This window comes from Simochromis diagramma, unplaced genomic scaffold (genome assembly GCF_900408965.1).
Source record: "Simochromis diagramma unplaced genomic scaffold, fSimDia1.1 OVJJ01000611.1, whole genome shotgun sequence".
Lineage (NCBI taxonomy): Eukaryota > Metazoa > Chordata > Actinopteri > Cichliformes > Cichlidae > Simochromis > Simochromis diagramma.
In genome coordinates this window covers 324,309-352,291 of record NW_024387175.1, presented here as the reverse complement: position 1 = coordinate 352,291, position 27,983 = coordinate 324,309, and the positions used below count along the sequence as shown (strand labels likewise).

The window sequence follows — 27,983 nt, the reverse complement described above, 5'->3', positions numbered from 1 at the left end:
TCTGTGGAACCAGTGTCCAGATTATTTGGGAAGGCGGACACCTTCTCTGCTTTAAAGATTAAGCTCAAACTTTTTCTTCTCTGTAATATTTATGGGGCTGGTCCCTTAGTTAAGCTGCTGTATACTCAGGCTGAGCACGTATCCTCCACCCCTTTCTATGCAGTCCCTGTGTGTTCATATATAACAATAAGACTATAGTATCATCACTACACCATGTATGACCAAGACGTCACCTGGGGTGCTGGTTTTGCTCACTGGGCGTAGCAGGCAGCCCATACGCTATAATGCTGTTGCAGATGCCTGGGTGTTCCTTTACTGCACCTCTTTTTTCCTGTCCTCTGTCACAAAAAATCACCTAAAGGATAATGAATATGGAGGTTAAGTGTTAATTTTATTAACCTAATTTCCTGCTGAACTATTGAAAACCAGAAGAGCAGCAGTTCGCTGCAGTTTGTGTGCTCTGCTTTAAGCTTCGCTGCTGAACGACTGCGAGAAGTAAAGAGCTCACTGTGTGTTCATTTCTAGTCATTTGGCCGACTGTGTTCTCAGCTCTGCGTGAGAGCGATTTTGCTGAACACTTAGAGAAATTTAGGAAAGATGGCTCGAGCGGGAGAATGAAATGAGCTTTTGGCAGTTGGTGAAAAGTTTTAAGTTTCAGACTAAAGTCAAAGAGAAGCCAAGTCTGTTTCTGTGCTCTGTGATGCAGTCTCTGCCCTTAGAAACTTTATTTAAACATGCAAAAAAAAACACCACAAAAGAACTATTAATGGGAAAAAACCTCAGGAAAAGCAAAATGTTCCTTTCCAAAGGTGAACAAACGTATTTTAAGTGAAGCATATGGTTCATTAGGACATGGAGTGAGGTCAGACTACAGAAAAACCAAGAGGCAAAACTCAAGAATGCTAACACACATAAAGGAAAGACCAACGAACACAGACACAGAGAGAGAAGACTCTCCCAGAACAGTAGCATGTCCCCCCAGATTGTCCTAATCCACCTTCAGCACCCAAGAATGGGACAGACACACAAAGGCACCCTCAGCTCGGTGGTGAAGATTTAAAAGGGAAGAAGGGGGTCGGCTAGATGTAACCAAAGCTTGTCTCAATTCACAAGCATCAAAACTAAAATTAGATCACAGTGCGGATGTCTTTAATAACTGAGCTGCATTCATAAGCATGTAAATGTTTGCAATATTCATGAAGCGTTCTAGTTCCATCACTGATTTTTGGCCACTTGAGGGTATAAAAAAGCATGTTAACAAGCTGACATACACAATCACACACACGTCTCTGGCACCTAAACTTCTCAGACATCCAGATCCACAAGAGCAGCGCTGGTGTCAATTTGGAGTTTTATTATTTGGAGCAGTGGTTAAATCCACTTTGATTTATTTTACAGACTATTGATTTCATGGTTTTTCTGAATATAAGGCTCTTTAGCTGCTCAAACACGGTCGGCAGCTGGGCATCAAATGGCATACAGCGGGGTTATCAGAGTTGTTTTGTTGGTAATGAGAACATGTGGGGGTTGCTGAGAAGATCGAGGAATAAACAGCGCTCGTAAATGGTTCAGCCTGAAGAATCGTGAAGCTGCGCAGGGCCGCAGAGCCGGGTGATGATTCCACCGTTACTTTTATGGTTCGCTGTTAATATCATATTTTTCACATTGGCAGCTGTCAGAGATCCCACACAGTTGTTTCACTGAGCACAAAATTAATGCTGTTTGAATTGCTTTCTTTGAGCTTTCACACCCCAAAGCCTGGCTGGCACAGTGCTGCTTTGAGCTCAGAGGGCCGTCGTGTACCCAACATTTGAATTTTATATCAAACTGCACTCAAAAACAACACACTTCAAAATGATGGGGGCATGTATAATATGCCACGAGCGCCGTAAACAATACCAGAGCAACAAACCCACATTTCCCGTGGCCAGCAGTGGCTCCACTCACTGTGACAAATGTGTCTCGTTGTCTCTGCCAGCACTTAAAAGCTGTAAAAAGATGAAATTGTGGCAGGGAGGCAAAGCCAAATGGAGACTAGCTCCCAAAGGAAGACATCTGCACTGACACTGCAGACTGGGATTTGAACAAAAGGGAAACATGTTTGAAAGTTAAAAGAGATGATCAATTTATTTTTGGTGGCAATAAAACCTCCTTTTTCGTGATACTCCAAAGAAAGAAAGAAAGTGCCAACATATAGAAACAAAGTAGTAATATATAATAAAACAGTAACAAAAGTCCCACAGAACGCCTGGATACAGATCAACATTAGTCCGTGACAATATTTCCTTTGGATAAGTTAGGTCTGTGTTTTTGTTGAGTTTAGTGACATCTAACATTTATTTTACTGGACTGACACACAGGAAAAGGTGATAAGTGTTTCTTTTACACTCAAAATACTGTCTAAATGTCAGTTTATTCGCTCCATAAATTTTGTGCAGAAGAGTGGTGGAAGAAAGCTGCAGAGATCAAAAGTCATAAAAAGCCAGTTTGCGGGAAATGTGAAGGAATTTTTACTTTCCATATCATGAACTTGGTAGAAATGCAACATATGGAGGGCCCAAACAAGTTCTGCAATTATTATATGCAACTAGCAGGTAAAATTTACTTTAGTTGTGTTTGTTTAGCATTCAAATCACATGATTTTCACTGATCATATACCTAACCTGATAGCCTGGCTACTGCTGACTTAACTTAGCTTGATGAGCTACAAACATGGCAACAAGTATTACAGGCAGTTGTTAAACCAGCAGCTTGCACTTTCCTGTATTCTGCAACAAGACTGCATTTATTTATTTTTTCTGTCATATTAAGCTTGATCAGCAGGCTCACCGGTTTATGCCTCCTCTGTGGTTTATAGCATTGAATGATCACTGAATAACACAGCGTCAATGGCACAACATGGCCACTAGATGTCACCAAAAACTCCTGCAAAAGGCTACAAACACATGTTTATTTTCCAGTTTACTGTGTAGAATGTCTGCTAGCAACAGAACAGCGATGCAATGACCCTTTTTTTGTGCAGGATTAAAAGGAAATAAAACTGTATTGTTCTTTTTCTTGTTCAAACCAATATTGTGGTTGCTCTAGAAGTCTGAGTGAGCTCTCATTAACCCTGCTGCCTTTCTCTCTTTGCTTCTCCACACAGGACCCGGGACAGGCAGAGATATCAACGGCTCTGCCTGTGTATCTCAATCACTGTGGCTCCTGCTAGCCTCCTTCGCCTGCCTTTTCTTGAAGTGTTAATACCCCTGCCCTCTATCCTTCCCCTTCTCTCCCCCCAGCCTCGCACCTTGGCCTTCCGCCCCATTCGCTCTTCTTCTTCTTCTTCTTCTTCTCTCCAACTCACCGGCATCCTTACTGCTACCTTATTACCAACTTTGCCGCCCTCTTCCCCAGACTGTTTGCATCATGATACAGAAACCTTACGTGCTGTCGAGCACTGCTTACAGGTGTGAAAAAAAAAACGATGGGTTATGAGTAAAATGTTTTAGGAACAACAACAAAAAAAAAGAGTAAAATGAAGGACAAAACAAGCAAACAGTGCTTTTTAAAGAATTGCATTGTTCTTTTTGATTCGTATGCAGTTCTTTTGTTTCTGCTTTATCTTGTCTTCTGGGTCTGGGTCAGGCTTTGGGAGGGGAGTTGTTTGTTTTTTTGTTGTCTACATGGGAATAAAAATGAAGGTGGCCTGGCTCACAGGGACACCAAGAAAACAATCATTTGTCTCTAGGACTACTGAAGACATGAGGTGTATTTCTTCTTACTCCCTTAGATGTATTATGTTAACTTAAAGCGTAGATTTAACCGAGTGTTTATAACCAGTGCATTAATGAGAAACACGCAAAGCATCTGCCAAATATACACGTAAATTTCAAACTAACACATGTGAAACTCAAAGGGAAACTGCTACGGCTGATTTTGCGATGAGATTAGAGCTGTAATTTGATGCTACTGTGCTGAAACACAGATATAGTGTTAGGCAGATACCTCTGCAATCAGTGTCATTGCAAGCGGAGCCCAGAAATATGGGAACAGAAACAAACCTGAAGAAATGAGTCTGTCTGGAGCTCTGTGATATCTTGCGACCCTTCCCCATTATTCCAAAAAACAACCTGTTTTTCTTTTTCTTTTTAGACTCTCACTTACAAACAACAACAAAAAAAGAACAGGGAAGAGAAACACACAGTAGGTTATAATGATGCGTATTGTACATAGTAAAATTTTGTATTACTCTATGATAAGAAAACCATGATGTGCAGTTTGTCTCAGAGGCTGCACCGAGCAGTGTTTGCATTCAGTCGATGAGTTTTAGGATCATTTTATCCCTACTGCTGGAATTTGGATAAAAATGTATGACACCAATGAATGACTTACTTTTTTGTTTTTCTCTTAATCAAAAACACGTGTTTTCATACGAAAATGATACAGAAAAAATCATAATATATAGATATTGGGGGTATTATTTTGTGTGCACCTCATGAATCCACTGTCCTTATATATGAAAAAAGCTCATTTTACATGATTCTGAATATGGTTGTGATTTGTTGAGGATTAATGAAATGCAGACCTTTGGACCTGGCAGATACCCATTATACAACAATGTTTTTTATGTTGTTTTTTGTTTTTTATAATTCTGTGCAGTAATTATTGTACCTGTCCTTGAAACGAGATGAGTGCTAGCTTAAATGATGTTAAACAGAGGGAGTATTATGAGCTTCATAATGCTCTTACGCATACCTGAGATTTAATATGACAGAAGAAACCAAATGAATACTGAATGCAGTTCCCCTCAGTGTCACCAAGGCCAGTGTGCTGAAGGCCTTATGGGGGAAAAAAATCAAACAAATGAGAAATAATGAGAATAATAGTGCTGTTACCTCACCGTGTCCTACAGCAAGATTTCTAATCACTCTTTTGCCAATGCTTAGACTGAACAGTGAGTTAGTTTCTTTATGAACAAAATGGTTAAATAAATATGTTACGTGTTGATATTTTGAAGAAAATCTTTCAAAGGGAGCAGCTCGTAGGCCGTAGCTGTTAAAGAGACAGCACTGACACTGGTGGTGACTAATAGCGTTTGGACTCCAGTGCCCAGCTCAGCTCTTTGATTGGATGTGTGCGTTCAGGTCTCCGCTCTTTCAAACAACCAAGCCGAGATAGTACTGTAAAAACACACGTGTAATTAATGTCATCCTTGTCACGCATTAAAAGACTCGTTCCCAGTGTGTTCTCTCATTGTAAATGCTTCTGAGGCCATGGCTGTGTGTGTAGTGTTGGTAATGCTCCAGTCTAAGCTGAGACGTACAGAGACTGAAAGCCCACCGCGTTTTTAATCAAAACTGAAGCATTTATGAATTCATATTTCCATTAGCTCCATGAGACACAACGAAAACAATGTCTTGCGATCAGATCTCTTAGAATACGAAAGAAGCTGCTTGTTTTTACACTTTTATTGTGTTGCGTGCTTTTTTTATTATTTTATCTTATTTGGTTTTATTTTACAACTGTGCGAATGAGTCCTGGTGTTTTTATACTGCAGTCTGCAGATTGATTTTTAGGCTCTAACTTAACCATACTTGAGGACGCTATTGTAGTTTATTAGCAGTTATCTTCTTACATTAATTAGAGCCGAATGATCCGGTAGCTGTGGTGAAATAGTTTTTCATGATCAGTTTCCATAAATATGATCTGTGCTACCAGTGAGCTTTACAGAAGAGACAAAATAAATGTGTTGTCTCTTTGTTTTATTTCAGCGGGGGAGACCCTGATAGACCAAAAACGCTGGGTCAGATATCCTCAAATTGCGTTCTGCATTTAATTTCATGAGCCTGCATAAAGGTCATTGTCTAAAATTTCTGCCATTCAGTTGTGTTTTCCAATGAGACTAAGCTCACCGATGTGGAAGTCTAAGTGCTTCCGTGCGGGTTAAAACCAGCTAATAAGCACTTGACTTATAGGACCACTGACGTAAAAGCCATGGAGCTCTGTCTTATCCATAAAGCAGCGAGAAAAAAGGAGATCTGGTGTTATTCCATTGCTCATAGAAACCAACAGCCAGCCTATAATGACACAGCACCAACCCCCTGCAGACAGACCTAGATATCTACTCAAGACTGTAGATACAGCTATGTAGTTTACTACTCAGCATTGCCTCAAGACATCGCCGAACTGGCTTGTGTATGTGTGCGTGTGTACTCATCTGTTTATATGATTAACCTGCTGGAAAAGTGGCATACATTTGAGGCATGAGATAAATGATGAGTTGGCCCAGCAGCTAACTATCTACTTTCCATTGAGCTATGGTTACACTTGTAACCCTCTATATTAAGTTTAGATTGTTTCTTTTCTCTTCCTCTGTGTGTATATACAGCATTATGTTTCTACTGTAGAATGTTGTAAAGTCAGCAAATCCATAAGATTGTGTTTATACAACTCTACATTTAAAAGTTTAAAAGGCAAATGTAACTATCATGTTTGTACTTCCTTCCCTTTGTCGCGGGGAATTAAGATTCAATCATGGATTAGGACACAGCAATGTCCCTTTTTTTCTATTTTACTTTATTATGGTATAAGGTAATTGAAGTCAGTTTCTAAAAAATAAAATATGACATGTAATAAAGGTATATGAGAAATGTTAACAAAATAAAGTTGTTTGAATTCAGTGTTCTGTATTTGAATGTGACATGAAATGTCGAAGCAAAGTAACCTTTTCTTTCTGGAGACAGCTTGGAACACATGTTGTGTTAATCACCATGTAACATGCAAATAAAATAATATATGTATTGTTATGTTTTCTCTGGGAGACGTTTTTGTCCGCGGGAAACGTGTGAAAATTCTGCTCATTAGCAAGGGGAATGGTCCATTTTCACCTTTTTCTGGTGCCAAAGACAAAGACTGTGGTGTTATCACTACCACATATTGCCACACATTAATGACAATATGGCTCAGGCTCTTTTCACCACAGAGATGTGCAGCAAGTGCTGCAATAAAAGGTTTCGCCTCTAGGTGTCACACTAAACCAAATTATGCCCTACATGAGACTTTTCTAGTCTTACTCACCGCTCCTGACCTACAAGCCACACAGTGCTTTATGCTTTTGCAATGTTTTTGGAATGTATGCAAACGTTATAAAATGTCAATTTCAGAAAAACATGTAGGTTCACATTTTTCAATTCAAACCTCACACACCAGTAGGGAAAATGTAGCTGTTCACCATTGTTTTCATACCTGAGCACAGTGGGTACCGTTTTTTGTTTTTTTTAATTTCATTTTTGTTGTTGTCCTTTTTAAATAGAAGGTGCTAGCAAGCATTCTCTTCAAAGTACAGGGATTTCAAATGGGAATGATGAGTGACAATGCAGGAAGATAAGAGAGTATGAGGATGGTATGAACTAGCCATTTTAATTGAGGAGATTATGCTCTTCTTGTTAGCACTTGACAAATAGATTGCGGAAGGCATTTATGTAAATGTTATATTCAGGTCTTGCATTTTTCCATGGAGTCCTTGAGTCCTGATGGGACCTATAGCATTTGCATACACAGATTGCTTGTAAAGGATTAAGTCCTTCAGATTTTAATCTAGAGATTTTAAAAAAATCAGTAATGCTCAGTGCAAAATGTGCATGTAAACATATGTAAAGACTTATGTAAAGACTTTGGAGAAATCTGGTAAAGGAGTGTGAGTGTACCTAAAAAATATCACCTGGTTCTTAGTATATCTTAAGATTAGCCACAGCTGCAAATCATCATCCCTCCTATTCAGTTGGTACAGTGATTGGTTGGTTGGTGCTGATTTATTGTTTGATTTTAGCCAATTGTGCATTATGGCCAAATGTGTCAGCCTTGGTCCCATCTTTCCAAAGGACGTTGTTCAAACAGTCTTGTGGTTTATTCAGATGCAACTTTGGAAACCTGGGCCGTTCCCATGTTTCTCCTGGCAGCCCTTCCAAACATACTTGAGCCTTCTTCTTTTTTCTTTTTTTTTTACTGTCGTGAACGTTAACATTTAAGAAGCTAACTGAGGCCTGTGAGCGATGTGTATAATGACTGGCCTTGGGGTGAATTTGGTGGGATTCCTGGGAAGATCAACAGCTTCCTGGAATGTTTTCCACTCAAATAATCTTTCTCACTGTAGAATGATGGAATTGAAACTGTTTGGAAATTACCTTATAACTCTTGCCAGACTGATGGGCAGCAACATTTACTTCTCTGAGTTCATTGATTATGTCGTTCCTTTTTGACATTCTGTCAACACATCCCTGAACTGCCGAAAGTTCTCATTTTATAGAGGTGCTCACACTTGCTGATGATCAATTATTCAAGTGCATTTCATGAGCAACATTTGGCTGCGACTTACTCTTATAATTCCTTTGGAAGAGGCAGGGTATGCAGCATTGGTGAAGGTTACAAATGATCTTCTTATGGTCTCTGATTGTGGACTCATGTCTGTGCTTGTCCCGCCAGACCTCAGTGCAGCGTTCGATACTGTTGACCATAATGTCTTATTACAGCGATTACAGCATGCTGAAGGTACTACACAGCAGTAGTTTAAATCATATCTAAATGGGGACTTGTCTTCACACACTAAGATTAATATCTAGTTCCACAGGGTTCTGTGCTGTTACCAATTCTGTTTACATTATACATACTTCCCTTAGGTAGTATCATTCAATGGCATAGCACACGTTTTCAGTCCTATGCACTGTAATCCATAAAGCCAGAAAACAAACATTAATTAGTTAAAGTGGACAATCTCTAAATTTCTGCTTCTAAATTCAGACAAAACTGAGGTAACTGTACTCTGTTTCTTAGAAACATGGTGTCTAACCAAACGCTTACGTCTACATGGCCTGACTTTGGTCTCCAGTAACACTGTGAGAAATCTTGAAGACATTTTTGACCAATATATGTCCTTCGATGTGCATATGAAACAAGCATGTAGGACTGCTTTCTTCTACTTGCACGATATCTAAATTAGAAACACCCTGTGTGAAAGTGATGCTAAAAGCCAGTTAATGTATTTACTACTTCTAGGCTGGATGACTGTAATTCATTGTTATCAGGCTGTCTTAAGATTTCCCTGAAAAGCCTTCAGTTAATCCAAAATGCTGCAGCACGAGTACTGACAGGGACTAGAAGGAGAGAGCATATTTGTCCTATATTTTCTTCTTCTCATCAGGGCCCATCTTAAAGACTTCCTACAGTATTACCCCATTAGAGCACTTTGCACTCTGACTGCTGGCTTACTTGTGGTTTCCAAAGTATTTAAACTTAGAATGGGAGCCTTCAGCTTTCAGGCCTCTTCTCTGTGGGACGAGCTCCCAGTTTGGATATGGGAGTACTTGCTCATAAGGGATCATCTAATTGGTGTGGTCTTCTATGTATTATTGTAGGGTCTTTACCTTACGATGTAAAGCGCTTTTGTTGTGATTTGGGGCTATATAAACATAACAGAATTGAATTAAATTGTATTTCCCTGTGTAAGTATTGTTTTAATGTACGTTTGGTGCAAGAGCATCTAATATTACAGGAATACTATCCATTCATTTTCTTCCACTAGTCCACTTCAGGGTCGCGGTGGGCGCTGCAGTCTATCCCAACTGTCATGGGGCAAGAGTTATAATAAAACCACACATGTGTGGTTTCGTGATGGATTCAGTGGAAAATAAGCATGATTGTTGGAAACTGCCGGGTGTTTCAAAGTGACAATATGTTTCTATCAGGCTTTAAACAAACTCCACAGCTTATGATGGTAATTGGCACATTTGCTTTATTTTGAAAACAGACATTGAAACCATTTTTTATTTTTTTCATATTTTTTTTTCTCACAAGTTTGAACTCCTCGATAAGATTGAAACTGGACATTGCACTCACTGGAACATAGGAAATTTTTTTGTTGTTGTTGTTTGCTCATTTGTTTGATTTTTCTCTTAATCTTTTTTTGTAACATCAGTGCAAGAGTATTTTTCCAATTCATATAAACTGTCATAACAACACCAAAGACATCAAAAAAGAAGCCGCCACACCTCTTAAGTTTTTTGTGACTGCGAAAAAGTTCCTCTCAGAGGGAGAGTTCCCATCATGCATCTGGTTCAATGGTTCATGCTATGGCCTCACGTTTGGTTGGCAGAGCACAAATTGTAATATGTAAGAGCCAGTTACATCAATAATATAGTTGATTTCTAGAGTTTTTATTATATGATCACATCATTTAAATGGCAATAGGTCCTTTATTTACTGTAACTGTGAGTAAACAGAGTTTGTAAAAGGGGTGTAAACCAAGCTTGAATGACTCAAGCAGAATAGAGAAAGTTGAGTAAATATTGTTTTTGGGATTCAGGATAAAGCTGCCCCAACTGGAAATGTCACACATTTAATCATACATTCTATTATCCATTCAGTGTGTCAGTACATTACCTCTTTGTTGTGTTCTCAGTACACTTGGATCGTGTCGAAAACATGAATTGCATTTATAAACCTGGTTGTCTTTTTGTGCGTGCATTTGCAATACGGATTTCATTTGCAAAATGTGTCTAAAGAAAGAAAGTGCATTACAATGCAAATACAATACGGCGCATTGGCAATGCATTCTTTTTTTGAAATTTTAAATGTGTAAATATCCAGTTGGAAGCGTTCATTCCACCCCCGGTTTTACATCAAATAGTGAAGATGTACCAAATGAAATCATCCACCTCGACATCATCACCATCACGGTAAGAGTCGCTTTTCATAAACATCAGCAACATCAACATCATCATCACCGTCGTCGTCAGCATCGTCATCACTTGCGCATAGTACAGTGTTAGCTTGAGCCAAAAAACTTCACGCTGGAAACTCCCCCAACATGAGAAAATCATTGCCACACAAAAAATGACAAACAAATAGAAACGGACTGCCTTCACATTGAGAAGGCAAAGAGCAACCTTTTTAGATTTTTCGTTTTTGTGGTATTCTTCATACTTTTAATTCTGCTTTCATTAAGTTAGATTTTAGCCTTAAGCATCCTTGGACTCGGTGGCCTCCGCCTCTGCATCTGCCGGGGTGGCCTCCTCTCCTTTAGACTCCTCTGCAGCATCTTAATGTAAGAAGTGGTGGGGGTAGAGGGTGTAAGGGTAGAGAGAAGGGGTTTGGGGCGGGATAGATGAAAGGAGGGTGGAGAAAGAAGAGAAGAGGAGAGGTGGAGAGGTGGTTTTACATTGCGAGTAGAGTAATAAAGCTCTGTCTGGGGCGCCTGCGATACAGAGCTTCAAAGATTTCACTCATGAGCAGTAACTTTTGATGTTTTAAATATTTCACCCTCTATATGAAAAAAAAAAAGCCATGTAACATTCGGAAATTCTCAAAATATTCACATCTTCCCTCTCAAAAAAATAATTCGCACATGGAATTCTGTGTTGTTCACAATGTGTCAGCTCCACTTAAACTGAGAGCATGTCTGAAGCCCGCACTGACTGTGTAAATAATAAAAGAAGAGCTTGCTCCTAATGGACCCATGAAGCATTTGAACGGGCATCACAAAGCTAACAGGAGCATCTTGGCCTGTCACATCTGATACAGTGTGATGCCCAGAGTGCACTGCACTATGATAGCAGGCAACGATAACTTGCTAAGAGGTGCACACTGCTGAGTAGCAATCCGTGATACATCACAAAGCAAATGCTAATGAGATTCTTGCTCAGGTACTTTATATTTTTCAACATTAAATCATAATATCCTTCTTTAATAATCCTGTAACTGGTGCGCTTTTTAGCTCCAAAAAAGCAAAGACATTCTCATTTATACTTAATAAAGACCTTCTTGCACTATGCAGGAGCTACACTGATTTTGGGGTCTTTGTTGTTCCTGCCCAAACTCGTTATCCGAGTGATCTCATCGGGGTGATGTCACACCCCGATGAGATCATATTCTTTTATTAGGAGGAGACATCAAGGAATGATATCATTGCAATGGAGACCAGGGTGCATGTCTCCTGGTGTGTGCGTGTGTTTGTGTGTGGGAGGGCGAGGGAGGGAGGGAAAGAGAGAAGTGGGGCAACGGTGTCTGCACTAATGCGCGATTGTGTGTGTGACTCAAGACAGCATGACTCATGGCAGATCTTCCAGGTAAGAGATAATTAGCTTGTTAGCCACTGTGACAGATTTGAGAATGTCCTTCACTACAGCCACTGAACTGTGCGATGCAAATCCAATTTCACCCAATTTACAGAGCCAAAGCCCGTCATTTCTTGTGTCTGACATCAGCGCGAGCTCACTTTCATACACCAGTTACCGGCTGAAGTGACAGTTTAGCTTTGCTGTTGGGTTTGTGTATGAAGATTGCAGACAGGGAAACAAACATTTATAAGTGTTTCATCATTTCTACCCACTGACCTCTTAGTCTTTAGTAAATAAGACTAATGAGATCATGGCAGAAAAAATATGAAGCGCAAAAGCTCTTTTCAGACTGATAACATCGGCAGCTTTAAATTCTGTCATTCGCACTGAGGTATGTTTTACATAAATGGTTCTCATAGCTTCATTGAAACATATGCAGGAGAGTTACAAAAACAGCCACGCAGCAAAAGACTTGTTGCATTTGTGACCATTGACTCAAGTGAAGTGTAACCACACTTTTGAATGGTTGCTTTTCTCCATCATTGTCACTAAAATCTGAGATCAGAGAGAGCTAGTGCCACCCCTCATTCTCAAAGAGAGATTGAAATCTCTACTGAACTGGAAATGGCATCCTTTTTTAATCTTTTTTGGATTTACAATCAGAGTTGATGAGATAAAATGCTATTATATGCACGTTAATGTAGTTTAGGGCACGCTCTACTAACACAAGCCATTCACAAAGATGTGAGAGAGGACTTCTAAAGATGTACAAGCCTGTCTTAATATGACAGCCTGCTTTCAGATATTGTGTCATTTTAAAAGTGCTGGGCAAACATTAATAGGTCTGATCTGGTTAGACTGTGGTCTCATAATCGACCAGGACGTTCATTCAGATGTAAAGCAGGTAAGTCCAGATAAATCGGATTTTGAATGTAAACATGTTCATATCTGAAAAAAGCTGATAAAAGTGCCAATATCCATAAGCATGGTATTAATTTCACTGCTATGCAGATGACACCCAACTCTTAGCGTTATAATGAGCTCTTGAGAACCACATATCTGGTGTTACAACTGATTCTGATGTAAGTCTTCATCTGCATATATATTTCATTAAAGGTACGTTGCAGCTTGTTTATGTGTTTATTATTTAATATAGTGTATAATCTGCTTTTAACAGCTTCAATGCTCTGTTTCCCAAAAAAGAGTTAGAATTCACTAGATACATATAAAAACCTTATGTCACTCTAGGGTTTTCACTCTGTAGCACCCTGAAATCCCCCTGCTCACTGCTGCTCGCTGTGCCAAAACAAAAACTAAAATACATCTGACTCAGTCTGGAGTGGAGACTGAAGAAGTCACTTGGATGAGGAACGAAACATTAATCCCAGTGAAAACGCTACAGAGTCAGCTTTATCAAATAAAGAAATCATCTTTCTATATCGTCTCTGAGTCACTACATCTGGACAGTCCAACATCACTGATGGCTTGTTTATAGTGAGAATCTGTTTCTACTCCGCATTACTTTTTCTAGTTAAGTTCTAGTGTTTTCTTTAATGTTTTTAACTTATTTTTCCTGCCTCCTCTTTTTAGTTTTCCAAATTAATCTACTATTTCTTTTCATTATTAATGAATCTGTTGCCACCTTTTAATGTAAGAGAAGTGCTCTGTAAGTGCAGGAATTCGATAAGAATTTGTGACATCGAGTCCGCCTCGTAGAGTACCCAGCATCCTTGTGGATGTGACTCTTTTCTGTGTGCAACAAACCTTAACCGAGCGATTTGGTCATAAATATTCATTTTGGTCTCTGAGTCACTTTGGTAAGTTAAGCAGATTGTAGACAGCAGTGAATTCTTAATAAGCAGATCTTTGTCAAGTAGTGTTTGTTTATGGCAGACTTCCCCAGTGCGGATCGTGACCAGTAGGGATCATTAATCATTCATTTAAATCAGAGCACCTGTTCTACCCGCACTGCTCCATGCAGGCCAGCTATCCCATTGAGGTGGTAACTATGACAACAGGGAGACAGTGCTGCCTAGGTGACCTACTTTCTGTGTAGTTCTCCAGTTGGTGTATGCATGTGTGTGTGTGTTTCCCACCTCACGCCCCCACCAGCTCCAGACTGAGCATGCTCCATTAACTACCTGTCTGACCCAGTCTGAGAGTCCTTGGACCAGAAATACGAGTTCATGTCAAGTGTATCTTGTGACAGTGTTGTATCAGTGGAATAATATCATTTAATCTCCAGTTTCTTCTCAGGTCCACATTCCTGCTGTAATTGGACATCACATGACAGTGCTGGAAGACTTTTTTTTTTTTTTACCAAATAGTTTAACGTGATGTACTTTAAAAAAAAAGAAGTTTAACTGGGTCATCCATTACAACCGTTTTTCATGACTATGGTAGCAGTCAGGTTAATATATCACACCTCGTGTGAAGGCATCTGAGAGCTTTATTAACCTCAGTGATTTATAATTCATGCTGCTTTTACATTATGCAAACAACACATTGCTTTTTATCAATAGCTTTGATCATTCCCAGTATAACAATATCACTGTGTACCACACTCTTGACCAGTGCTTATCATTTTCTATGCCGGCCTCTGTCTAATCAGTATGGAGTTTTCATCTTGCAGAGGCTGAGCTACAAGGCTGTCTAATCTTATATTGAGCTGTGTCTCTGTGTTAACCAGTGAATGGTGGAGCACTGCCAAATATCTCTAAATCCCAAAGACACACCAAGCGGCTATGTCCTGTGGAGCCTGCCAAGCAGACTGTGTAAAAGCTCACCTATTCTTCTCGATTTTATATTTACAGTAAGTAATTGCTTTTTGATTGGTGGAAGTGGCTGGAACTATTTTTAGCCCTGAACTCACTGCCCTCACGAACATGTGCATAAGTGAGAATGTGCTGGTAAACCTTTCTTCCTGACCACCACTCTCTCCTATTCTGCATACCTTGTTTACCTTTTGTTTGGTTAGGCTCCTCCTTCTCAGCTGTCGGACTGACAGCAGCAGGCACGTCGGCTTGTCTGGCCTCCTCCTTTTTCTCTTCGCTCTTCTCCTCCTTCTTCTCTTCAGCTGTGGCCGTGGTGGGACTCTTGGCTGGGGCCTCCACCTCTTTGGGCTTCTCCTCAGCTTTCTCCTCCGCTTTTGGCTCCTCTTTCTTGGGTTCAGAGGGCGCTGCGGCGGCCGTGGGAGACGCAGCAGCCGGGGCGGCCGCTACAGGAGACGTTGCTGTGGCAGCAGCTGCTGGAGAGTTAGCTGGCTTGTCTGCCACAGGGCTTTTGGCTTGGTTTGTCTCCTCTTCCTCCTTCTTAGCCTCTTCTCCTGCGGCTTCATCCTGCTTAACAGGTGCCTCCTCTCCCTCCGCTTTCTTTGCCTCCTCTCCTCCCTCTGTTGCCTCCTCTGCAGCAGCAGGACTGTCACCCTCTTTCTCCTCCTCTCCGTCTTTCATCTTTTTCCGAGTTATATGTCCACGGAAGCTGGCCTGTATTTTGGTGGCAGCCTTGTGGGCCTTGTCCTCGGGTTTGTTGGTGGTGCCATCCTGTTCAATCTTCTGGTCCGCCTCCTCATTCTTCTCCACCTGGCAGGCGATAGACAACATACCAGGTTAACATTTACTGCAAGAGTTGAAAAGGTTGCGCTGAATGTCTTTATTTTGCTAGTGTCCAGTTGTTGCTGTGTTTGTGTGTGTCTATCCCTCTTTTTGTTGGCATGCTGCTTGATCACAAGAAGGCATGCTTTATTTCTGTTTGCTAAAGTATGTAAAAAATAGTCAAACTGAAAGGTCAGAAGTCAAGAAAAGAAAAAAGTGTATATCGTGAAATGGGAAAGCTTAATAAATATATATATATTTCTAACCATTACATGACAATCATAGGCTGGGAAAAGGTTAAAATTTCAGGACATGTTTAGAATAAAAGTGCGGGATGAGATGAGGAGCAGAGTTAGGAGTAGGACAGGAGACAGGGTAATATTGAAAGTCTTTCCTTGATATTACCTTCGGTTACTGGATCCAAAGCTGTCCATCAAATAGTGGGTTGTGCTATGAGTCATATAAATCTAATGAAAAGAAATCAAATCAAATAAAGGAATGAATGATGAGCACTGAAAGTGGCAACACAAAATGAATCAGTACATTCCAAATGAATAGGCAAACAAATCAAGGTAAAATATTCTCTCGCAGGTGTTGGAACCAATCGAAAGCCTCAAATGAACGTGAATAAGTGTAATGAAGCAAAAGAACACAAACCGTCAAGCAGCATGCAGACTGTGTAGCATCAGTTATACCAAATGGAAAAACAAAGTGAGAAAACAGCACAATCTATTTTTTATTTATTTATTTATTTTGGTCCTTCCAGGTATCAAGGCTTAGCTTGACTCTACAGCATTTTATCATTTCATGTGCCAGAGTGAGGAGATTTATTGTCTCCACATAATAAATCCAAGGCGCTGTGATTTTAGGTTGTGACAAGTGTCTCCGGGCATTTATTGCAGTTATTCAACCCAGGCATGAGGCTGATATTGTCCTCCTGATAATAACCCTGAAAATAGATTTAGTGAATAATTAAACTTAAATGTAGACGCTCTCTGTGGCATCCATTAATCTTTCCTACAGTCTCTGCTAATGATATCTTCAAAATTATGAGCAGTGCTCAAAATCGGAGCCAATCTTTATTCTCTGGGTACAGTATATAGCAGCTCGGTGTCTGGCTGCTAGGGAACGAGCTCCCTGCTACAATCTCCTCACCATTCACTGCCATACCCCTCCCAACCATCAAAGGTTACCTTGACAACCAGAGTGCTAACTCATCACAGGGCCTGTCTGCTGTTCGGTGCTATGAAAGACTATATGTCACCCTGATTGGCAGTGCGCCTGACCCCTCGGGGGGAGCGGGCCAATAGGAACTCGTAAATCAGGTGGAGTAATCAGCATGGAAAAGCCAGGGATGCGATGAAGCAACGGTAGCAGCGGCAGGGTGTGGCGGTAGGGGGCAAAGGGGTAAAATGTATGTGCTTACATTAATGTCTGTGTCACCGAGATCTGGCAACATCTTGTTTAAGGCCAATGAATCTGGGTGGAAAGAGCTTTCGTGCCTCTGCATCCACCCCCTATGTATGCTCTCCCAGTGTGTCATTATGTAGGACTTGGACTTGGACAGCCTATGTGAGGGATCACATCTGTGTGGAGTGATTTAAGACCCCGAGGCCCTAAATCAACACGTCTTCCTCAGGGTCAGTGTGTCAGTGCAATATTGGAGCAGCGAGGGCAAGGTGCAGCTGTATTGGTATATTCAGCTCCTCCGCCTTTATTCCCCCGGGTTCGGGTTAATATACACAGTCTTCCAGAGTAATATTGTGCAGTGTGAAATTATAAGACAGATAAATGAAATACACACTTAAATGTAGTGATTCACATTTAAAATCTGAACTGGAGCTAAACAAGCTACCGGCCAGTGGGTGTGGAAATAAACTTCAGCAGAACAGAGAGCAGGCAGACAAAGCACCACCACACCCTCTGCTCTTAATAATATGCACGTCTCCAGTGACTTATTGGGCTTTTATTGTGTCTGATCTCATAGGTGCTTACAATTGCCAAAAATCTGACCCGAGCACTTAACTCTTAATAGAATTACTTACTGGCTGGGTTCAGTGAGTCAGACGGAGAAAGAGAAAGCGATGGATGAAGGGTGTTTGGGAATAAGGGGTATGACATCATTATTGGAACAGAAGAGCGATGTCATTTACGTTAGAGGTTGGGGAAATGTGATAAAATACCAGAGGAGCACCAGATGATCTCATCTGGTGGTACGAAGACAGGAAGAAGCATCACCATCACAGTTTGACCACAGCTGGAGCGTCATCACTTGAATTATTGATACTTGTGTGTGCATCACCCTTCAAAAAATAAAAATAAAAAAATGCCGTGCTGTGATTTTTCTTCTTCTTCTTCATGGATTCACTTCTGAGATGCAGAACCAAAAATTACTTGACCCAGCACAGCTGACATTTGCCTGCACTGTATTTAAATCCCAAACAGAAGCATCATTGCACATCATTTAAGACCTGCACCTTGAAGCCTCTGACCGGTAATTGAACCCCGGTCACGTACCCTCCCTGCAGGCGCTTTTGCACCCGGCGTCTATGTGGTGCACATCTCCATTCATAAATAAGGCAAGACTTAGTGGCTGTTTAAACTCTTCCTTGATTAATTTGCAGTGAGACAACATATTTGCATTATGAGTTAGTCAAATGGCTTACTACAATTAGCCTGCAGTGCTTGCTATTTGCACACAGTCGTTCTGGTTGCCATAGATACACTACTTTAACCGCTGAAAAACTGCTTTTAATCTCCAAGAAAATGTGGAATGTTTGCAACGTAATAGTGCTATTCTTGCAAGATTATGAAGCCAGCAATTATGCAATCTTTGTGCAATTATATTAGCTGTAGTATGATGTAGCAACATTAAAAAGGCTTGCTCCAGGATAAACTGACACTGTGCTATAAAAGCAGCTGACCTGTGACGAGAGAATCTAGTTCACGGGTTATCAAAATGCAAGAGTGCCATTCACCACAGGACACACACACACACACACACACCCTCTCTGTCGGATTTGTCTGCAAAGATAATAAATGGACATGGTGAAATGCGCTCAGTGCATTATCTGACTGGCTGGATGTGTCTATTACAGCTGCAGTCTGAGCCTCTCTCCCTGTCCGCCTCTGTCCTTGGGTGGGCACCGGCTGTTGTAAGAACCACACCCCACAGTCAATGGCTTTATCCATAACCACACACTCACACACGCACCATCCCCCCAATGGTGACACAAGTAACAATCCACCACCTTCCCACTGCCTCATTTAGAGTGCCATTAGGGACTTGTTTCAGGAGGCGGGGGGGAGGGGAAGACACAGTGGAAGCAGCGAGGTTAGTGCCATCGGACCGCAACTCACACTAATGCATTCGTGCATGCTGTCTAATGATAATGTTGGGGTTTTTCTTACTTATTAATATTATTACTATTACTATTGCAATCCATTCAAGTCCTGAGATTTTTGCCTCTCCACTTCACCCAGCATTGAATGCCTCAAGCGAGAGAGGAGAGAAATATTAAAGGTAATATTTGCATGCATAATGGAGATGCTTGCTTTGCAGACACCCCTTTTTTTTATTATCACCAAGCCAACAGGTGCAGCTGCACTTTAATATGGGAGGCTTGTATGTAATAAAATTAGAAGTCATAAAACAGACTGTATAGCGCACTGGCACTCTTTGAAATAAAATGGAAAAACTCCACCGAGCAGTTGTCATATTACCACAGCTCCACCGAGCAGGTGGAGAGACTGTCAGCCACCCTTGCCGGTGGCACACGCTTCTCTCTGCAATGGCACCTCTATCTTGTCTTCGGAGTGATTTCTGTGGCCGTGTCTGCTTTCCTGCAGGAGCCGTCCAGACAGCAAAGACTGAACTGCTGTCTGGAACTGCTGAATATCTCCCTCTTTCTCTCCCTGTCGTCTTTCACTCTCCATGAGCAAACTGCTACCCACTCATTCTCCCTCTCTCACACACACACATACACACACATAGGCACAGCGGAGCACCACACCCTTTTAGCCGGCTATCTCCTGCAGATGAGGAGAGGGGGGCTCAGGTGGTGACTGCCACAGCCCCCACTCGCCATCTCTCGCCATCTATCCCTCCTCTCGCGCTTTTTTCCTCTTCCTTTGACGGTGAATTGATGAGCAGCCGTAAAGGATGCACTGTTTCTTTTACGATGGCCCGGGAAAAGATGCTCCACAGCAACTAATAAGCGGCCATATGCCGGCCTCATTACGTCCTCTGGAGCAGCCTTTAATTCACTTACATCAGCTCTCTGGCTGAACAAAGGCTCTGCAATCGCCACTGATCTCATCGGGGGCTGGAGATATATATGTTTCTTTCTTTCTTTCTTTCTTTATTACAGCCTAAAGCAGAGGAAAGTCTCAGTTGAGACTAAAAACCTTGTTTTCAAGAGTGACCTGGGCAAGAGAGCAGCCAGTCACACACTGCAAATGAGTGAGCACTGTATCCATAGGTAACCAGATAAGAGATGGGGTAGAGGAGAGAGGAAAAGGAGGTGATGCCTGAGGGAAAGGGCAAGGGTTGCGCACAGTGGTGGTTGTGTTAGTGGTGACGTGTGATAAGAAGTAGAGATGGAGAGTTGAGTGTTAGAGGAATAGCTCATTTGGGCGGGATTTGATTCTGCGTAAGTTCTGCTTATAAGCACAACCTGGAACTGGGTTCAAGATGTTGAGGTGAGAGCTGAATATTGTTGTAAAGCTGCATAAAAAGCGAGGGAGGCAGATGGGACTTAAACTAGGTGCCCGTAGCCACTCCCATATAGTGGAGATGTTGCAACAGCACTTAACACTCCACAATGGCGGGACCCCACAGCAACGCTGCCATACTCCAGAGCAGAAAATCATGCTTTTTGCTCATCCATCCGTGAAGACCGTGCAGTCTGTCCGGATTCATTTATGCTCAAATGCAGGAGCACGAAGATAAGTGCTTGTAGGCTGGGAGGACGTTTTTTTCTTTTTTACCCTCCCCTGTGGTGCACGCTTGAGGCGGCGACAGCCTTCCGTAGGAAAAAAAAAAGCTAGTGCCTCACCCACATGGCTGCAGTGTGCAGCGTGCCGGCTTCTCTTCCTTCAATGTTTCCTCGTGCTGCTCCCTTTCTCATCTTCGCGCCTGCTCAGCCACCACCACCACCATCACCACGTTCTCGCTCCACCACATATCTGCCAGTTGTAGTCAGCCATCTAGTTTCATTCCATCTTCACCTTTCTGCTTTGTTGCATTCATGCCTCTCCCTACCTCCCCCCCCCCCCCCCGCCCATGCCCCATACCTCACAGCCTCCACTCCCTGTCCCAATCCCTGTTTCACCTCTGTATCAGCGTCTTCCCCCTTTTTCACCCTCCTCCATCTAGCTCCATGTGCACCACCCTGCTTCTGTTTCTCCCTCTTTCTCTCCCTGCATCCTGCTCCACCTGCATGGAGTTCATCTGGCAAGCCTTTCTTTCCTCTTTTTCTCTCTCTGCCAGAGCTAATATGACTCATCCGGGCTGACATTTAAGAAGCAATCAGAGTGCCATCGGAATCCAGCGTGTTATGGCTCTGATAAAAACCCTAATCAGTTCTGAGATAGCAGCAGGAGCATCGCCCGCGATCACATGCAGAACCACCGCGACAGCTGCTGAAATGCTACCTCAGTGCAACACCTTTCTTTCATTTCATATTCACTGCCGGGACGAGACTGGCCACGGGTACCCAGCACCACCCTTTCACACCCTTTTAAATGAGTGCTCACTTCATAGAACCCTCCATTGACAGCAACCACTCAAAAAGCTGGAGGGCTATGATAATCCATTTATGCTCATTTATTCCCATTGTATTCCCCCCTCGAGGCCACTGACATGATGGAGCTGCTCACTCAGTCAGTACCCCACCCTTTTTTCCCCCCTTCACACTGTGGAAATGATGCACTTTCCTCTGTCACCCACTTCTTCTGCTTAACATAAGACTAATACAGAAGATACCTAGACCTCTCCCCTGCCCCTGTTTAAGGCGTAGGTTAAGAGAAAACTGTCATTTATCTAAAGCATCACTCGCCGGTGGATGAGATTGGGTTTAGTGGATAAATCAGAGTATTTCAGCTTTGATATTGAAGACAATACATAATCTATCAAGTGCCATTCAGTAATAGTTCACTTTTTTCAAGCACTTAATCAATAAGAGGGAATACCGGCGGCCCAGGATCACATTACATTCTTGCTGCCTTTCTACAAGTACGGTGTGAGGTCTGAGAGGCATTGTGGCAGCATCCATTCATGCAGGATAATCACATTAACTAGGCGTGTCTGTGCTCCGTGGATAGATTTCTATAAAGACAAGTCAGGCCTCAAGTCACAGAAAATTACACCAACATTTTGGCTAATCCCACCTCGTGCCTCCTAATCTCACCAAAATTGGCGAAAAGAAAAGAAAAGACAAAACTAAAAAACAAACCCAACAGTCACAAAGTTCAGAACTGAGGTGAAGCTGAAAAATATTGATAAAGCAAATCAGAGCAGTTTACCGGTTTGGTTCTTCTTATGCAGCACAGCATAGTTGTAGTATCCTCCCTTTTTCTTCTCTGCTTCTTTTCTTCCCTTTTTTCTCCCTTTCACTTCTCTCTCACCCTCTCCCTCTCTCTCTCTCTCTCGCTCTCGCTCGCTTTCGCGCGCACACACACTCTCTCGCTCACTCGCTCTCTCTCTCTTTTCTCTCTCTGGCTGTATCAACAGCTAAGCCGCCCAGTACATTTACTCATCCCAGTTTGCACACACGCGCTCTCCCGTCAGTCTGCCGGGGTGCGACTCTCTCACTCTTTCTTACTCGCTGCCTGACAATGACTGCGAGCCCACCCTTTAAACCCCTCCCTTCTGCCTCCCTCCTCGCTCCATCATCCCTTTCGCTCTCTCTCCTCCTCCTCCTCCTTTCCTTCTTCTTCTTCCGCCTGCTCGTCCTCTTCTCACTCATAGTGATGACCCCCCCCCCCCCACCCCCACCACCTCTTTTAGATCGGCACTCCTCTCTTCTACATCTTCTCACCCACCTCCTCCTCTTTCTTGTTCCCTTACAGCCTGGCTCCAGCAAAAGCTGCGGCCCCACCCTAAAAAAGCCTCTCCCTTAATAAATGACTGGATACCTCCCCTCAGTTTGGTCTATTGATACATCTTTCTTTCAGCCGTTTCATTGTCTCTCTTTTTTTGCCCTCAACACCCACATAGCCTCACTACTTTATCCCCTCCCCTTTCTATAACATTTAAGGAGGTTTTTCTTCTTCTTCTTTTTCTTTTTGTTAAGTGGCTCCCAAATGGAAGTTGCCTCCTCTGATTGCTCAGAATCCCTCTCAGACTCGGAGTGTTACAGACTCTGGATCTCAGATCAGCATTATAAGCCCGGGAGCCCTGTTTCCAAATTACCACAGCAATGCCAAAAGCATGTTTTCTGGCACAGTCAGGGAGCAGCTCTTGGCCAGGATAGACGTGTGAAAGAGAGCAGTGATGATCGTTCAAACGCATGCACGCACACACACACACACACACTCTTTGCTTTTAGGACACGTCACCCCACACCACCGATCCGCCAGCCCACCCCCCCTTCCCTTCCCTTCCCTTCGCTTCCCCGTACCCAGCGCTCTCTGTTCTCATGGAAACACCAGCAGATAGACTCGAAGAGCAGAGGAGGAGGAGTGTGTGTGTCTGTGAGAGAGAGAGAGAGAGAGAGAGAGAGAGAGAGAGAGAGAGAGAGAAAAGAAAGGAATGAAGGTAGGAGGAGGAAGCAAGAAGGCCGGGTGTGGCAGACAAGCAGGAGAAGCAAACTGCTTTTTTTCACCCCTTTTTTTTGTTTTGCATTTCTTTCCTCCCTCTGTGTCCACATTTGCACACACTCTGGGCTTAATAAGCAGGCACTAGGCATGCATTATCCCTAGAATCACATCTCAAGCCATTACCAATACAGTGAGGCTTGCAGGCGCATGGTCATGCAAACACCCACACTCTGTATTTGCCTTTCATAATGCACACAGACACGCACAGCGGTGTCAGAAGAGTCCCCACCCCCGCTCTGACACCGGCGAGCACCAGCAGATGCTACAGACACAATGAGGATGCAGGGAGGGATGGAGAACACGGGGGAGACAGACTGAGCCAGGGATGGAATAGGGAGGCAGGGAAAAGAGGAAGAGGAGGAGGAGAAGACCTGAGGGGGGGTTGCGCTTTGCTATTCTTCTCTTTTACAGGATTATTCCACATGCAGTTCACTGAAGGGAAATCATTAACCTGCAACGCTGAGCCTCAGCCTTCTCGGTGGTCACTGCTGCCACACAGGGAAGGCAAAAAAAAAAAAAAAAAATCTAGCACCATTACTTGGCCATCCTACATCATCACGATGTGTCATCATGGCAAACCACGGCCAGTGACACAGATACTATAGTAATGCAGGGTTCTGCTGAGTATGCATGACTCTCTCAGCGCTGCCCTGCTTTACTTTTCCACAGTTGTGCACATTCATACTAAAGATGTCCAGCTCACAGTCCACATCCCACATCCCGCTGTAATAACCAGATAAGCGCTTTCCTGAAGGGGAGGTGCCTTTTTCTGTTCTGAAGCAGTTCAGATATCCCGCTTCTGTAAAGTGAAGCCAGCATCAGATGTTCTTTGAGGGTGAAAACTATGTGCATAACTGGGAAATGAAGCTCTGACACTTATCATCTCTATTCCAAGAGCTTTCTGCACCAAAATAGGCAGAATGATTTACTTTTAAAGCAGGAGGCCTTGCCTCGATTCAAACCCAGGACTTTCTTTTTTTTTTTTTTGCTGTGAGGATCCATTCTGGCATCCACCAAGGAAATGTGAAACATTTGTTGACTTTCTTCGACAGTATTGCAGATATCACTGGTGTGGCGAGCACTGCTGCCTCACAGCAACAAGGTCCTGGGTTTGAATCCACCATCTGGCCGGGACCTTTCTGTCTGGAGTTTGCATGTTCTCTTCGGGTACTCTGGCTTCCTCCCACAGTCCAATGACATGAAGTTAGTGGGGTTAGGTTAACTGGTGATTCTAAATTGCCCAGGGGTGTGAATGTGAGTGCAAATGGTTGTCAGTCCCTCTGTGTTAGTGCTGTGACAGACTGGAAACCTGTCCAGGGTGTACCCCGCCTCTTGCCCTATGGCAGCAGAGATAAATGATCCTGAATTGGATAAGCAAATGAGGATGGATGGATGGATGGATGAAATAAACTGAATATCAAATCTAAAGTGAACACCTGACTGTCACCTCACTAAAGTAATTGCTGTTTCGCATCAAAATGATTATGATTCTGTTTACCCAGAGGTTTTCATCCAAACACAGTCGGAATTTAAATAAATGCAATTTTCTTGCATGTTGATGATCAGCATCAATATTTAAACATCAAGTGACACTTCAAATCAAATGCCCACTGGGAGCAGTGCTACAAATCATTTCAGAGAGGAATACAAAACACAATCCTAATCTTCTTATTCAAAAAAATAGAAAGGGGGGGGGGGGGGGGGGGGTATGTAAATGAAAACTTAGGAATTGCAAACACTCAAATTCCAAAGAGCCAGATTAGGCTCGCTGTGTGATCTGAAGAAGTGGCAGATAAAGAAACAGAGCCAGAATGGTTGCTCCTGCAAAACAATCCATGTGCAGTTGCAAACAGGCTGAACAGCAGTTGACAGGAAATAAACCCAGCCCAAAAGAAGCTGCTCACTCTTCACTGTATGCTAATGTGTGTCCAGTGACTTGATTGTTCTGTTAAGCGGCTGAGTCTGCTGCTGCACCGACCACAGAGATCAATAACACAACAGCGATCTGCCAGTACTGAGAAACACTCAAGAGCCTAGTTCTGGCAACAGTTAAATGGAAATACAGACAGCTTCCTTTTTTGTGATTGGTGTATTCTGTCATTAAATATAACGTTCAGGACACGAGTCGACACGTTTGTCTAATGATCAGCTATTCGTTTGCTGCTCGGTCTGTTTGTGCGTGCTTCCTCACACAGCAGTGTTATATAGATTTATATAAACCTGTATCATATGCAGAGCTCAGACCAAAGCCAACTGAATACTAACTAATCAACTAACTAACTTATGAGCTTGTTCATATGAAACCATTAATATTGGTTTTTGAAGGGTTTTTTTTTTTTTTACATGTAAATCCACAGTGTGTTGTATTTGTTGCAGTGCTGTCTGCCCTTTCAGGCTAAGTGTGATGAAGCTCCTCATCCGGAGTATGAAAGGTCACTGTATCTGTGAGAGACAATGAGATTCTACCTGCTGCAAATTATACATGCTGCAGGAATATGAATGCACAAACCAAGGGCATCTAATCGACCATCACCGTTTTAATCAGTTCATTTCCTTTAGGATGAGGACCTAAAAGTCAAAGGTACAAATGAGTGTACTTAATCAGTACTGTGGAGCACACTACACTTCACAAGTGGATGGAGTTTAAAAGTTGCAAAGAGCTTTTTTGCGAAATTCAAATAAAGTACATAAAGTGTACTACAAGTTATTTTTAACCAGTGCTTTTAGTCCGGGCAACATTCACATGCATCACTCACTCAATGAGGGCGTGTTCTTAAACAACATGATATTAAAGGAGCAGCAAATAAACAGACTCTTTAGTTGTTCTATAAAGGCTGTCGGCACCGATTGCATTGCTTTATAACCCACATAACAAACCCAGAGCATAAAGTCCCAAACCATCAGAATACTGGAACTATCTATACAATGATATGAAAGTATAACACTAATAGGATGGCACTGCAGTGGTAAATCCAGGCCTGTCTCGTGTCTGGTGACTGACACGGCAGCAACGTTGATTACAGGGATCAGCTGTCATGTTAAAGCAAATAAGTGGCCTGCTGAGCGGCCTGCCTGCACTCAAACGTATTATTACCATGCAAGGTGACTGGTCTGATGCTTTCGCCTGCTAGGTGACGCATTGTGTGTGTCACTATTCCGAAAAAACCAACATTGGAGAAAAAAGGGGGAGCAAATCTTGTGGACTAAGTGGAAGCAGACACAGCATCACAAGTAATAAAATGACTCACTGTTGAGTAAATTTTAAGCATGATTGGAAAGAAACCACAACTGAGATTCAGTGAAAGCAAGATCGAATAAAAGTAAATACTAAGAAAAAGCAGTGATGCAAAGATGGATATGCATGGGTGGGATGTGTGCTTGTGTAGTGATATTTCTCTTCTTTACTTTCTTTCATATGTTTAAGAAAGTGTAAATACATATGCATTGCAGTACTATATAGACAGTAATTTTATGTTTAAAGTTGTTTTAAGAGAGCACAATGCTAAAAGCAAAAACAGAAGGTTACGGGTGGAGGGAGCGGGGAGTTTTTGAATGTTTTCTGCTCGACCACTTCCAATTTGCATAAGAATGTTTGATAAAAATGCAAGGATCAATCAAATGTAATGACTGTTGTGAAATTTTGGGATTTTGTTTCATATTTCAAATACTTTTCAATATGTATTGTTTTGAAAAACGGTCCGTTGACCCACATTCAAGCCCCACTTTTCATATATCAAAATCTGAGGCAATATTTGAACATGAATATTTCAAAAACTGTTAAAGATAAAAGCCTTTTTTCTTCTACTGGTCTTTCATGCTATCAAAATGAATCAGATTCTAAAATGTGGGACAGATATATTAAAAAATGTCAGATATGGTTAAAATATGAAAAGTCCACATCTGGAAACTCCAGGGTTTTGTTCTGTCTGGATTAGACTATGTGCTGATTTTTGTTTCTTTCATTTTTGCTCAATCCAGCATGAAAGTTGATGAAAGTATCACTCTCTTTATTTTTGTCAGTAATTATTCGTGTTCTATTTTTGCATTATTGTGAAATGTAACAACACACAATCTGATGTATTTTATTAGCATGTGCTCAAGTATGGGACTTTTTTTTTCATTTGAACTGAACACTCAGACATTTTTAATGTATCTGTTCCAAATTAAATATCCTGAATCATGTTAATGATTCAGGAAAGAGCAGTGAAAAGTCTTATGTCTTTTTTCTTCAATAGTTTTTGAGATATTTATGTTCAAACATCGCCTCAAATGTCAATGTGCAAAAAAACGGTGCAAAAGTGGGTTGATGGACCATTTTCAAAAAAATATATCTTGAAAAGTATTTTATATATGAAGCCTTTGGACAATAATATTGTAATTCAAATGGGAGACAGTCAAACAGAAGGCTCATGTTTATTTAAGATGGAATGACTGAAGTGTCACTGCAAACTTTAGGCATCTCTCACCGTATGCTGAC

At 42.0% G+C, this 27,983-nt stretch overlaps 2 protein-coding genes across 7 annotated transcripts in view; one reads left to right on the top strand and one right to left on the bottom strand.

The window, feature by feature from the left end:
* LOC120744982 (limbic system associated membrane protein) overlaps window positions 1-6,788 on the top strand; it is a 453,615-nt gene extending 446,827 nt beyond the window's left edge. For all 5 annotated transcript variants that reach the window (XM_040049584.1, XM_040049586.1, XM_040049588.1 and 2 more), the window contains one exon: window positions 3,146-6,788. In XM_040049584.1, coding sequence (XP_039905518.1) covers window positions 3,146-3,243 — 98 coding nt within the window. In that variant the 3' untranslated portion in view covers window positions 3,244-6,788. The remainder of the gene's footprint in view (window positions 1-3,145) is intronic.
* A 2,955-nt stretch (window positions 6,789-9,743) lies between these two features.
* On the bottom strand, window positions 9,744-22,541 carry gap43 (growth associated protein 43). 2 transcript variants are annotated; one of them, XM_040049591.1, is made up of 3 exons: window positions 22,211-22,541; window positions 15,046-15,673; window positions 9,744-11,074 (listed from the first exon to the last, which is right to left on the bottom strand). In XM_040049591.1, exons 1-3 carry the CDS (start codon window positions 22,238-22,240, stop codon window positions 10,995-10,997), a joined length of 738 nt encoding a protein of 245 aa, XP_039905525.1. In that variant the 5' UTR covers window positions 22,241-22,541; the 3' UTR covers window positions 9,744-10,994. The 2 variants fall into 2 exon arrangements, with proteins under 2 accessions (XP_039905525.1, XP_039905526.1); XM_040049592.1 differs by having other exon boundaries at window positions 15,055-15,673; window positions 22,211-22,535.
* Between the last annotated feature and the right edge of the window lie 5,442 nt (window positions 22,542-27,983).

Bases quoted from the DNA above. Each gene is read 5' to 3' on its own strand.
- gap43 (XM_040049591.1), bottom strand. From the start codon at position 22,240: ATGCTGTGCTGCATAAGAAGAACCAAACCG. The intron at 15,674-22,210 runs GTAAACTGCTCT...ATCGCCTGCCAG, and splicing joins GCATAAGAAGAACCAAACCG to GTGGAGAAGAATGAGGAGGC. The intron at 11,075-15,045 runs GTATGCAGAATA...TCTTACATTAAG, and splicing joins CCAAACAAAAGGTAAACAAG to ATGCTGCAGAGGAGTCTAAA.